Here is a 14793-nt window from a genome sequence, read left to right on the forward strand (position 1 = left end):
AAGAAAGGAGTTAATGATGACTTGTGCTTCACCTATTGTATTAAATTTTGTATTTGGAGAAGATGGCATAGTATGATTGGGATTTGTCTGGGGCTAGGAAGAAATCTGAGAGAAGACTATTTTTGCTTCTTAGCCACTTTTTATATGAGCTAAGATAATATGTAATTTAAATTTAGGAGCTTTTTGAACTTTTAAATTATATTTAAATACAGTTATCACTTTCCTTTGAGTTTTGCTGAATCTATGACCTCACTAATTTATTTACTTCCTCCACTGCAAGCAGCTCCTGACTGAAGTTGATATTTTCAATCTTTTCATTGTCATGTTTTCCCATAAATCCTCCAGATGAGGGAGTTGCTTTCAGTATTTGAATAGCTTGTATGTGATGTTATATTGCTTGCTCTGTCCATTGGTTTACATATACTTGGGGAGGTTTCTGTATGATGAAAGATATTCCTTGCCTTTTTTCAAAAGCTGTGTGTGTGTATGTGTGCACGCGCGCGTACCCATTGCCATAAATCTTATCTTTGACCTAGTAACTTCATCCTATGCAAGTCTAGCAGAAAATAGGTGCTAGGAAAGAGAAGATATGTGTATTTATATACATAGGTATAATTTTTAGATACTACTAAAATGAGTTCAAAGACATTGCAAGATAATTAAGTGATGAATAGACTATGATGGTTCCCAAGAGGAAATGTACTTTGAGTCAAGTTAAAAATAACAAATGATTTGGAGGAGGAAGAATAGAGCTATTTCAGAGAAAACTATACTAAAGATTGAACTGGGAAGTAAGTTGTCTTTATTAGACTTGCCCAGGATCACACAGCTAGTAAGTGTTAGATATCACATTTGAACTCAGGTCCTCCTGATTTCAGGGCTGTGCTCTATCCACTGCACCACCTTGCTATCCCAGCTAGATCAGTTTTTCAAATAAAATGTTTTAAATCAGACTTGTTATTTTATCAGTGTAGGAAGTTTCCAGTGTGGAAACTGCTTTACTAAAGCAGACCTGTCTTGATTTATAGTCTCAGAGAATTGCTAAGGGAGCATTTTAAGTTGAAGTGAATTGCTCAGGATCTGCAAGCCAGCATGTGAGGACTAGCACTTAAATATAGATATGACTCCTTGGTCAGTACTCTATTTATTATTGAATTTTAAATACTATGAACAAGAGGTGGTCACAAGTCATAACAGACACAAAAAATTAAATAGGAAATGAAATTTTTATTTTTGCCTGACATAAAAATGTGAATATTTTAAGGAAAAGAACCTTCTTTTTATTAAAAGTCTTAGGTAATATTCTTTGTTATTCTAAATTATTTAATATATATCTTCAGTTCATTGGCAAGTTTATAGAATGCAGATCCTCAATACTTGCAAGGTGATGCAATGGAATTAAAGCTAGATTAGTATGGGATTTCAAATCCCAGGTCTGCTCCTTATTATTTGTATGACTTTGGGCAAGTCATTGAAAATCTTTAGATATCAGCTTCCTTATCTGTAAATGAGGCTATTCTACTAAATGACTTCAGGGATTTTAAAATCTCTGATCCCACTTTTTTGCTTTATTTCAAAGTAGTTCTTTTAAGCATCGTGTATCCTCTGAACTTGTCTTGCCTTCTCTCACATCTGGGTTTTTGTTCATGCCACATATTTTAAAGCCCAGTTGGAGTTCCACCTCTCCTCTAAACCCCACCCTGAATTCCTCTAGCTTAAAATGATTTCTATCTTATTGTATTTTTCACAGAACTTTGTTCCTTCCAATGTATCTATAATATTCTTATTTATAATATATTTCTTTTTCTTTCATGCCTACCAGACTATAAACACCTGGAAAGCACAGCTTTTGTCTTATTTCATTTTTATATTCTCATTGCCTGGCATAGTGCCTTACACATAGCAGATGCACTACATATTTGTTGAATTGGATTGAATCATTGCTGAAAGAAAAAAAAACCATAGCTTCATTGGCTAATTTAGGGAGTATCTATATGATGAAGTGGGATTTCTGTAGGTGAGTTTATCCTACAAGATTTATGATTGTAGTTATTATGGGATCAGAATCAAGCCAATAAGAATTTATTAAGTATCTGCTATGTGCTAAGCACAATGTTAAGAAGTAGGGGATAGAAAAGAAAGGCAAATAAAGTTCATATCCTCAAGGAGATTGCAATCTTATTTGGTTCACAAGATTTTAAGGAAGTGTATTTTCTTGCATGTATTCAATACATTTGCTAGGGACAAAGATTTTAAAATTTTTTAGACATTAAATTTAAATGCTATCAGCAAACTTTGTAAAAATCCCATGATATAAAACTTATGTCCATTTCATTAAACTCTAAGTGAATGCAAGTAAATGTTTTATAAACATTTACATATCATCCTAAAACTCTATGATGTTTTTCTATAGTGATTTTTGATGATAGTGAAATGATAAGAAGACCTCCCAGCAAAAATGATTGGGGTTTAGGACTATGGATTGGAAGTTTAGAAAGAAACACTGCACAAAAAGTTAGGTAACATTAGGTACATTGAATGGGATCAGTGAAAAAAATGGTTAGGAAAATGAAAAGAAACAACTTTGTAATGCAAGATTGAAAACAGATTCTGGCAATATTAGAAAGAGCAGAGACAAAATGAAAAAAGCAAACTATCCTCAGAGGACAGTGAAACTGAAACTAACCTCACTGGGTTCATAAGGTAAATTTTTAAAAGATTGATTCTTTTGAATTCCATCTTTGGCAATAGAGAAAGTGAATATTATAATACTGAAACACTGGCTAAATTCAGTTCTATTCAATAGTTAATGTATAATATTTTTACTAATTAAAGCATTGAGTTAGGTGTACAAAGATATGCATGTACAATCCCACTTTTAAATCTCTGAGTATATATTGCAAAGTAAGTGTCAATCCACATTGATAAAGAGGAAATTTCTCACCAGAAGTTCCCTAGACCAATACAATCACATGTCAAAAAAAAAAAAAAAAAGTCAACAATCTATCTGTGTACATAACTTCTCAGTATCTTAAGCAAATCTCTAAAGAATTTAAGTTTCTGATAAGTTGCCTGTTTTCATTAATGGAGGAAGTTTCCACACTGGGAGTTTTCTGTCTTAATGAAATCATAAGTGATTTAATACTTATAAACTATACCTACATATAAACACACATATAAACTATACCCACACACACATATAACATTAATTGTCCAGAAAATGGTTAAATTACAAAACAATTACTTAAAACTTAGTTTCTAATAAAGTATTCTTATATTATCATAGTATTTGAAATATCCATCATGATAAAAATATAAATAAGTATCTTCCTGGAATAAGGAAAAAAAGAATCTCTTCCTTTAAGAAGCATTTGAAGGGAGAGAGCCTGATTACCCCCCACCCTGTTTTTTTTTTTTCTTCTCTTTTTACTTCAACTGAAGCATAATAGATTCTGCTTCAGCCTCTTATCTTTACTTTGTATATCTCATAATTTTATATGTGTTTCTTATAAACAACATATTGTAGGATTTTAATCTCATTCTGTTATTCATTTTCCAATTTATGGACAAGTTTGTCCCATTCACATGCACAATTATGATTATTATATATCAACCATCATTCTACTTTCCCCCTATTTATCCTCCTTTTTCTTTCCTTTAAACCTGTCTTTAAATTTAAAATTTTTTAAAAATGTTAAAAGTTACGTTTATGTAATTGGGAAAAATAAAATGCTACAAAAACAAAAACCAAATATATAGCATTTTAATACGAACACATGAACTATGATATAAATATACTATGGATATTCAGTTAAAGGAATGCATTGGTATGGAAAATGTTATTGAAAATCTTATAAAATCAAGATAGTCATTTTTAAAGGATGTTTCATTTAATTGGAAAACAAAAAAAAGCAATATCATAACTATGTATAACCTATAAAATGATGTGTGATTTCAGTGATGTGTACTCAAAATGTTTACTCAAAACGTAGCAATAGACACAAAATACAAACATGAGGTCCTTAATTTTAAAGACAGCTTTTCTTTATATTCTTATTTGTTTGTACAGCTGCCCCTTGGAGTGATTTATATCATGTTTCCTCATGCTGTTTTCATTATTTTCTTAAAATTCAAGCCTGCTTTGAGAAAGAAAATTCTTTTTCATGCTTTATTTACCTTTCTAAATGGAAGCTACTGACTCCATCATTGATAGTGAGCTGTCATTTTTTAATTAGAGAGAATGTTACTTTTGCAAGGTTGGGGCAAGAAGGAATATTCAAATGCTTGTTGAAATGTTTTCTCTTTTTCATTTTGTTTTGTGGTGAAAACTTTGTTTTTGTATTAGTATGGGGAAAATCAAGTCATAAATTGGTTTGTTAGTTTGGAAGGGAACTAATTAACTTTAGCCACAAAGTCTAAAGAAAAACAGACTAGTCTTTAAAAGATTTGTGATATTGTTGGTGTGGATGCTTCCCCAATTCTTTCAAGTTTTAATAGATTTGAAAGGCCATGTTGTTTAATCCAGCATTTTACAGATGAGGAAACTGAGAACCAGGGAAGAAAAAGCATTTTTTGATAGTTTGGGTAAATTATTTTGTTCAAGAACTAATTTTGATATGGTTTCATTTTGTAACAACAGTGGTCACGTATAAGTATTTTTGCTAACATTAGGACTGAAGTCTGATTATCATGAGATAAAACTAAATCAAGATAACTTTCCTTAGTTCTTTACCATTTGAATGCCAGATTTCATATTCATATTTAGTTATTCTATTTTGGGTATGTTTTTAATTCTTTTAATTTTTAAAAATAATCTTTTAAAGAATGGATATTGCTCCAAGGAAATGTACAAAAATTGTGGCTCAGAATCCTTCACTTATTGTTAAACATATTTCAACAGTAGTGACTGATAAAAAATGGGGAAACCAAATATTCCAATAACCATTTAAACCCACACTGGAACAAGATTCACACCAAAGTGGAATATGCTCCTTTCATCTCTCAGTCTATCTATATCTCTCTATTTGTGCTGATGATCATTTTATTGACCTCCCTTATCTCATAAGAAGTATGATGGATTATTTTCTTGGTTGTTAAAAACATAAATATGGAATTTAGAAGAGAGATTAGAAGTGGAGATATGCATTTGGAAACCATCTCCCTAAAGGTTATAATTGAAGGCACAGAAATGAATAAATTGCTAAGGGAGAAAGTGCCAAGATTAGACCCACGGAGGTGCATCCATATTAAGCATATCCTAAGGGAGAAGGAATCAGTAATGATTGAAATTGAGGAGCAGTTCAGGATAACAACAAAACTGAGAAGAGAGACAACGTTCAATAATCTTGGTTTACATTATCCAAAGATGCAGAGAATTTAAAGAACTGAAAAAAATGTCATTAGATTTGTTGATTAGGAAGTCATTGGTGACCTTTTTGAGAGAACAGTTTTAGTTACAGTTGTGGAGAGTGGAGAGTAGTAGTGATGTTTGTTAAGAAGAAAATGGAAGCATTTAGGTGCTAGTAAGAAATTAAATGTAATAATTTAATAAATTGTACAGAGAGGAAATAATGGTCACTTCAAGTCACTCTGCCACCAAGGGTGCAACTCTGACTATGAACAATGAGCTATTGCTGCTCTGTGATGTCAGGGTGACCTTAGATCATTTGTCTGGGATAGGGAACTACAGTACTCAGTCTTGTCATAGGTGTTTAAGGAAGCACATCTACTTTTTCCCTCATCCTCAGGGCACAGTCCTTTCAGGAAAGTGTACTCCTTTTCTGATACTTATTTTTCTCCAGTTGCTTGCTTCTATTAGAAGCTCTATAGTCCCTGTAGCTTTCCCCTATGAGGGAGATTTACATCCATGAAAGTCATTTGGATTTGGATTTGCAGAAGTTATTGCTATTGGGAATATTTGAAGTAACATGCTTCTTGCTCTTCTTGAAACTCCTACTGGTAAGGGTATTTCAGACTTAGGGCTGGGAAGGGAGGAATAAGGGGAAGGAGTCATTGTTACTAGAGAATGGGAGAAGAAAGAGGCTGAGACTTTTGAAATCAGTAGCTGAAAAGAACAGTCAGTCTTCAAAGTCAGGCCAGAAGAAACCCTCAAGTTCTTTTTCCTTAAAGCTAGAAAGCAGCTTTCTTCTGTCTGTCCTTTAAGTCTAGCCAAGAAAACATCTGTATTGGAGAGAATGGGAAGCAGGAGGACACTGTGGGAGTATATTCTATGGAGACGTAAATCACCAAGATCACTGAATTCTGTTCCTGGTCTTATGACATTTCACAGTATCTGCTAGTTGCAAAATGGAAATCATGTGTATTTAAATTAAAAAAATAAATTCAATAAATGTTTACAAGTTGCTTATGAAGCAAGGTCAATAAATAGGCGCTGGAGATTCAAAGACAAATTGGAAAGATTCTTTGTCTTTAAGGAGCTTGTTATATTAAACACAATATGAAGACAAAGAATATACCATGCTAGGGGGGACCCAGAGAATGATATCCCAAAATGCCATGCCACCCTTCAATTGGTATTAAAATTAAAAAATCATGGTTTTAGTAATCATTCTGATTTTATTCAATAACAGATTTCTAGGAGATAAATACATTCACTTGTTAAATAAGTATTTTTAGCTTTTCAAAACCAGAAAGGTGGTTAAATCTTTGAGATTCTGGATTTAACTAATAGTAATAGTAAATGATTACCATAGTAAAACTGGATGTTTTTAATTTTCTTGAAAGCTATACACTCTGCTTCTTCTAAGGCCTCATGCACATGGTTTCAGTGACTTAAAAAAAGTCTCTAGATATGGCTGACTGAAATTAGTGTGCTTCAAAAAAAGGATTCCAAAAAGATTTTGTCTCCCATTATTTTTTTAGGGAATTCCTGCCTTCTAGTCACCTGCTGAGTGAGATTTTCAGAAATTAACAAATTTAAATTTTTTCTAAAGAAGTATGGAATCCAGAATTTTTGTCCAAGTTATTGATTTATACCTTACATAAATATGTTTATATTATTACATTTCTATAGTATTTTGTAGTTCACAAAGCACTATATGCCACCCTTTCCATTTAAAGAAAACTGAGATTTGATTTACCAAACTGGAAAGCAAATGAGGCAAGATATATAATGTCATTGTCAAGTACTTCTGACTCTAAATCTAAGATATATATCTATATATCTTAGCTGAAGATCATTTTATTGACCTTTTATTGGCCTCACTTATAAAGTTTTATGAAGGAATATGATGATTTTAATCTTGTAAAGAATTGTAGAAAGTTGAAAACATGTATATGAAATTTAGAAGAGATATCATAACTGGAGTTAAAATTTTGGAAGTCATACACCTAAAAATGATAATTGAAGGCATGGGGATAAATAAATTGCCAAGGAGAGAGTGAAGAGTAAGGTATAAGGTGGCCAAGATTAAAATCATGGTGGTGGGGGAGGAAAATCCAAATATATATACATATGCACATAATACCTACACATATGATATAGACAGGTTAATAGATTCAATTTTCTATGCAGTGATATTTTCCCTTTTTCACCATTTCTTTTTCACTTCAATATATACAAAGGTTATTAAAAATGTTTTTAAATTTTGTTTAATTATGAACATATGTACATAAGTTGGACAAAAAAGTACCTATAGACTCAGAAGCTTGTTGCTTTGCTTGAAAAAAAATCACACTCTCTAGAATTGAGGAAACCTAATAGGATCTCTTAATGGTGAGGGAAAAAATAGCTATGGGATATGACAGCTTGGAAATCTGCTTTAACTGACTGATTGATTGAACTAATACAACTTATGGATAAAATAAACAAGGCAGACTCTCTAGACTCTAAATAATAAGGGACTACTACTTAATGGAATATATGTATATATATGTATATATTTGTATATATATGTATATATGTATATACCAGCAGTTTAAGTTCAGCTCCAAATAACTGGTACTCCAGAAATGAGGGAGGTAACTCTGATAGCCAGATGACAATGGGCAGTTCTATGATGTCAGGATGATCTTAGGTCTTGTGAATAAGAGAGCATCACAGGGGCTCAACCTTAGTTAGTACAAGTGTCTGAGGAAGAAGTGTGTGTCTAGTTTTCTCTATATCCTGGAACATAATCTTCTCTGGTAAGAATGCTCTATTTCTGAATTGAATAGGCTTTGTTTTCTTCATCTGTTTCATTTCTCTTAGAAATATATACAATAATGGAAGAGGGCAGAAAGTAACTAAAAGAAAGTTAAATCATTTAAAGAGGGGAATTTATAGATCATCAAATCTCAAGATTTATTTACTTTTTTTTATGACAACTGTGGCTTTAGAGAGCCAACTTCCAATTCAAGAAAAATTGGCTTCAGGTCTCACCAATGAAATTGCTAGATCATGTGATCCACTGGCAACCCCAAATTTAATATATAAAAGAATTTATCTCACTGGGAATTTCCTAAACACATATGTATGGGTAAATTGGATATGTGTCCAGTTCCCCCCAAAATTATTTTAAAAGTAGTATTAAAGTAAGGTAGTATTGTAATGCTAGAGAAACTGAGGCAAGATAAAGATTAGAGTTTTAATATTTTATTTATTGGAGAGCTTAATTGATTGACTGGACAGGACTCTCGTCTCAAAGTATCCAGCGGTGAATGTGAGACTCCAAGGTTTTTTTAATAGGACTTTAGAAAGAAGAGAAACAAAGGCAGGAAGCAAAGTGTGGGAATTTTCAGGGATGTATCATAAATTCGGTTCTAGCAGGATGGAGGTGAAAACTATAAATTCTTACTAACTAGGCGGCCAGAATTAGTCTGAACAAACAGAAGTAAAGATTTCAATTACATATCTGAGATAGTCTTATCTTTTAGAATGTTTAGAGTGGGTGGTACAGCCCTGATGGAAGGAGAAAAGTGGGGGTTGCATACTAACTCAGGGAAATGGAGATATAATTCAGGGAAACTAATGCAGAGAAATTGAGGTAGAACAGTTCAAGGAGACTGTGGCATAACAGTATTACTCTTTAAAGTATAAACAAAGTAGTATTTATAACGTAAAGTATTTGATTTTTTTTTACTATTATTGTTGTAATTCCCTAAATTACATTCTACCATTCCTGAATATCATCTTGTAGCATTAAGAAAAGACAGTTAACTAAGACTGGGGAAAAAAAAAAGATAATGAGAAATTTAAGATTATGTATCAGCAATAAGGAATCGTTGAGATTCTTAAGGGGAATAACATTGAGGGTAAAGTTTTAGGAAGATTCTTTTGTAGGTTTATGGAAGAGGGTAAACTGACTGGAAATATAATTAGGAGACTGTTATAGTATTACAAGTAAGAGAGCTAATGAGAATCTGAAAAAGGATGGCAATCTAAATTTAGAAAAGGATATAGATCTGAGATGTTAAGATAAAATCAATGAATCTTATCAGCAGTGGTGGTGAAGATGAATGACGATTGAAGATGACTCCCAATATTGAAAATATGGATGATTGGAGAGTTTGTGGAACTCTTGATAGAAACAGAAAAGCAGAATATGTTTAGGATTTTTCTATCTTTTCTTCCTTCCTATGGTCATTTCTCAGATAGGCCTTGTTGGGCATTAAGGTGTGACCTCCAGCCAGGGCTATGCATGGCGCAGGGTGTCAGGTAGATCCCATATTCCTTTTTGGTATGTTACCATCATTTTGCCTTAGTCACTTAATTTCTTGTAGACAAGAATAGGTGCAGAAAGGAGTTAGAAATGTGATTTTTAACAAGGGAAGAAGCAAATAACTCTCAAACTAATACAGAGACACCTCTTAGTTTTAGTTTCTTAGAACTAGAGAACAGCTTCCTTCTGAATACCTCTCCATGGCACTTTTGAGCTAATTTTTTAAGAAGGCCGCCTCTGGGAAATGGAAGGACTTTATGATGGAAGGATATATGAGAAATCCATATAATTTACATCAATAATTTCCAGTTCTTGTAAAAAAAACGATCACTTTCTTAGGTTATGTCAAGCCAATAAACATTTATCAAGTATTTACTGTGTGCCAAGAACAGTAATTGTTAGGGATGCAAAAAAGACAAAAAAAGTTCCTATTTTTAAGGAACACATATTCTAATAGAGGGGATAAAGTACAAATAGCCTATGTACTTGCAAGACATAATATAATTAGGGTAAATTAAAGGTAATTTCAGAGGAAAGGATTCTTGCAGAAGGTCGGATTGGTGTAACTGATTGGAATAAGGAAAAATGAGGCAGCAATACCAACCAGAAGGTGACTATTATAATAGTTTTAGGATTAAGATACAGTGAGAGCCTGTGCCAGGGTTGGTAGCACTATCACAAGGGAAAAGGGAACATCTGTGAGAAAGATTGTAAATTAATTCAAATTAGATAGAGGAAGAATTCATAAACCTTTTTTTGTGTTACAGACCCCTTTGGCAGTCTGGATACTATGGATTCTTCCTCAGAATGTTTCTAAATGTACAAAGAAGTACATAGTATGATGAAGGAAACTAGTTATAGTATATTGAAATATGAAAAAAATTAAAATAACTTTCAATTTACTTACTTGTTTTTAAAATGTGTAAAAATGGCACTTTTGTGAGGTCTGCATCAAATCTGAATCTGAGGTGATTTTGGAAAATTAAGCCATGTAGAGAAGGTCTTAGACAATCAGAAAGAATTTCAGTTAAAGTAGGCCTTGGGAGCCAGAGGTAGTACGAAATCTACTCATTACAGTAAGAATCTTTCATCCAGCTCCACATTATATCACCAGCAAGACACCATCTAAAATTTGTTTGAATTGAAGACCTGTAGGAAGTTCACTAACTCCTGAGGTTAACCAGTCTACTTTTAGAAAGTACTGTTAGAAATTGTTGACTTGAAATCTTCCTCACCAATACTAGCCCACTGCTTGTGGTGTGCCCAAGCAGAATATGCCTAATCCCCTTTTATGTCACTTTGACTGGCTGTCCCCAGAGTGAAATGCTTTCATCTCTTACCTCAGCCTCTTGGTTTCTCAGGCTTTCTTTGGGTCTCAGCCCAAATCTCATTTGCTGCAAGAGGACTTTCTTGTTCTCCATAGCTTCTAGTGTCTTCTCTGAGATTACTTCCCATCATACCTCATGTGTGTAGGTCTGTACCAAGTTATTTACTGTGTACCTCCTTAGAATGTTTAATTCATGAAAGCAAGGATTATTTTTACTTTTATCTGTATTGTATTTCTGTTCAGCACAATTTTGTTGATTCATTGTAAGGATTTAATAAATGCTTTGATTCTTGTGTGAATCCAAGCGTTTATCAAGTAACTTAAAGCCATCCATCTACATTTGTGAGTATGGGGGAACAAGAGTCTCACCTTTAACTTAAACATAAATTCCCTCATTACCATGCCCCATTTACCGTTTTTACTTTAAACAATATTTTCTTTAGTAATGAAGGAAGATTAATTCTGTAAAAACAGAGGATGAATAATTTTGGATTCTTTCTATTGTCTTTTTAATCTATATATCTCTTCCCAAGCAATAGGTATTTTAATTTCTTGTTTTCTTCTTTCTCTGAATAAGGAACAAATAAAAGAAAAAGAAAAGATATTCTATTGTAATTAGTGAGCCATAGAATCATAGAATATTAGAGATTAGTCTCCATCACTCATTATAAATAAGGAAACTAAGGACATCAGAATTATGTTAAGATCATTGTATCTCAGATTACATCCAGAAATGGGACCTGGGAGATGATCAACCTCTTCATTTTCCAGGTGAAATGGCTTTAGAAAAATTTAAGGGACTTGACTGTTCTCCCCCCTCCAAAAAAAAAAAAAAAGCAGAAATTAGACAAGATTGGACTTGGGCAAGATTGGAAGTCAGGTTTTGTGCTTCTAAACTTAGCTCATATTTTACAAGTTTCAGTTAATTTTGGGCTTTAAACAAGATAATTATAAACCAACATTTGTTGTCATAGGGACAGTTAAAAAGTGTTCTCTATGAAGTTGAACCCAGATGTAAAGATGTGTCATTAGTCTTTAAAAGTGGCCTCTGGATGCTTTATACTTTTCTTTTAATAGGTCTTGTTTCCTGAAGAAAACATCTCTAGGAGATTTAAGAGAAGAAGATGGAGGAAACTACCTGATGGTAAGAACTCAGCTTTTTAGCTTCAAAAGCTTCTTCTCTCAGTTTTTCTTATGTTTCTAGCTTTTTAAAAAAATCCATTTAATCATTTTTTCTCCATGGCCAATTTGATTTAGCAAAAGCTTATTAAGCACTCCTTTATGTGCAAGTATCAGTGATATAAAGAATAAATTAAAGAAATCATTGCCCTCAAGGACCTTTGTATACATCTGGGGTGTATGAAGTATTCAAGGAGGAGCAGGGCCTTTGGTATTAGAGCTTAGTGTCAGGGTTGCTCACCCACCTTTGATGTCCATCTTTCAATCAGCTCTAACTTGGAGTTCCAAGAAGCACCCTGGTAAAATTGTCTCAGCAGACAGGCTAAAAACAGACATCGCTAAAATAGGATGAAGGTAACCAATAGGTCTCAAATCTGTTGGTGAACTAGAGGGATGTCTATTCCAAGCATGTGAAATCTTCCATTGCTTCAACAGACAGATAAACATACTTTGTTCCAGTGGTCATAAAGATGGCAGAAGCAGGTGCTGTGGAATGTTTAGAACTTGGTCAGATGAAAGATGCCAAGGTCGTCCACTATGTCCTGGATCACTGATGACTGTCATCTTTTATTTTGTCACTGGATCTTTGATTTGACTCTAGAAAGGAAAAAAAAAACAAGGTCAATAGCTTTGTGTATTACACTGCTTCAGTTAAATGCAATTTATGCTACAGTCAAAAGACATCACTCATACCATTTTACCATTTTTACCAGTCTTGAAATCCTGTGGCAATGAGCAAGGGAGAAAACAGCAAGTGTGGACAACCCTGGGAGTTAATCACAACAGTGCACACAGACAGCCCAGAGCATAGGTTGTTCTTCTCACTAGACTGAAGTAGGATTTGGGTATATGAGCTGCCTTTTAAAAAATATTTTTTCCCAATTACATTCAAAGACAATTTTAAACATTTATATTAAAAATTGTGTTCAATTTTTTAAATCTCCTTTCCTAAACTTCAACCTTCTTAAAATGGTGAGCAATTTCATAAAATAGTTAGATGGGCAGTCTTATAAACTCCATATTATTTATATTGTAAGAGAAGCAACACCCCTCCCCCCCAAAAAACATACATTTACACAGAATCAAGTAAAAATAATAGTAAGTTCCAATCAGCATTTAGACTACATCAATTCTTTCTCCGAATATGGATTGCATTTTCCACCATGTATCTTTTGAAATTGTCTTGGATCATTGCATTGTTTTTTTTAAAATGCATTCATTAGTTATTTTTTAACATCCATTTAAAAATTTTATTTGTTTAAAAAATAGAAAAAAAGAAAGACAAAAAAGGAAAAGAAAACAAAAAAGAAACACTGGAATATTGTCATGGTGACAGGAAAAGATAATGATAAATGTTGGAGGGCATGTGGTAAAACGGGGCACTAATACATTGTGGGTAGAATTGTGAACTGATCTAAACATCCTTTCAACAATCTATGTTTGCCTTAAGGTACACATTTGTTCTGTTTTGTGGAAAATCTGCAAAGCTTGAAATTTACTAACCTACTCCACCATCCCAGTATACTTCCTGATAACATTGTATTTTTGAGAAGAGCTAAGTTATTCATAGCTGATCATTGTACAGTGCTGCTGTTACTGTGTACGATATTCTGGTTTTGTTCACTTTGCATCAGCTCATGTAAATCTTTCCAAGTTTCACTAAAAGTCTACAATCAATAGTAGCCTGTTTCAAGGACCATGTTTTCCTCCAAGCATGAGGGAAGGGGCCTAGAAAAAGATGCTCTAAAATTTGTTATCTTTATTTGATCTAATTCTGACCTACTTACTGTGGCAGATGGAGATCCTACCCTGTGGTCAAAACACCAAAAATATGCAAAAACTTCTGTGAAGATGATTCCACTCACTATTGGTAAATGGAATGTGCTTATGCTTATGGACAACAAGAAAATGAGTAGACCTGAAAAGTAAATAACTTGTAAGAGAACACAGCAGCTATCTCATCCAAATAGTAGTCCTGAATAAACTATGGCAAGTAAATAAAAACTCCCTAAAGTCAGAGCTGGATGTCTAGTGTTTTTTTTTTTTTTTTAAGTGATTGCAATGATAGGGAGTGCTATGAAGCTGGCATAGGTTTCACAATCAAATCTAACCTAGTCAGCAAGTTTGTACGCTTCCTCACAGTAAATGGCAGACAATGACTGCCACCTCAGTCCTTTTTGTAGTGGCAAGAAACTGGAAACTGAGTGAATGCCCATCAGTTGGAGAATGGTGAATAGTTATGGTATATGAATGTTATGGAATATTATTGTTCAATAAGAAATGCTCAGCAGAATGATTTCAGAGAGGTCTGGAGAGACTTACATGAACTGATACTAAGTGAAATGAGCAGAACCAAGAGATCATTGTACATGGCTTTTTCCAATAATGAGATGATTGAGGCCATTTTCAATGATCTTGTGATGAAGAGAGCTATCTACACCCAGAGAGAGGACTGTGGGAACTGAGTGTGGATCACAATATGACATTTTCACTTTTTTTGTTGTTGTTCCCTTGCATTTTGTTTCTCTTGTGCTGCAAGATAATTGTATAAATATGTTTATGTATATATTGGATTTAACATATATTTTAGCATGTGTAATTATATTGCTTGTCATCTAGTGAAGGTGG

General features: G+C 33.3%; 1 protein-coding gene across 3 annotated transcripts in view; it reads left to right on the forward strand.

The window, feature by feature from the left end:
- The window catches only part of CSNKA2IP (casein kinase 2 subunit alpha' interacting protein), a 44186-nt gene that overhangs the window by 23128 nt on the left and 6265 nt on the right, over positions 1–14793 (forward strand). The window contains exons 1-2 of one of the 3 annotated variants that reach the window (XM_051984369.1): positions 5716–5958; positions 12064–12130. In XM_051984369.1, the coding sequence (XP_051840329.1) occupies positions 5848–5958; positions 12064–12130 (178 nt within the window). In that variant the 5' untranslated portion in view covers positions 5716–5847. Of the gene's footprint in view, positions 1–5715; positions 5959–8065; positions 8146–12063; positions 12131–14793 lie in introns of those variants that run through there. The other 2 variants (XM_051984370.1, XM_051984371.1) reach the window with 2 other exon arrangements.

This window comes from Antechinus flavipes, chromosome 3 (assembly GCF_016432865.1).
Source record: "Antechinus flavipes isolate AdamAnt ecotype Samford, QLD, Australia chromosome 3, AdamAnt_v2, whole genome shotgun sequence".
NCBI lineage: Eukaryota > Metazoa > Chordata > Mammalia > Dasyuromorphia > Dasyuridae > Antechinus > Antechinus flavipes.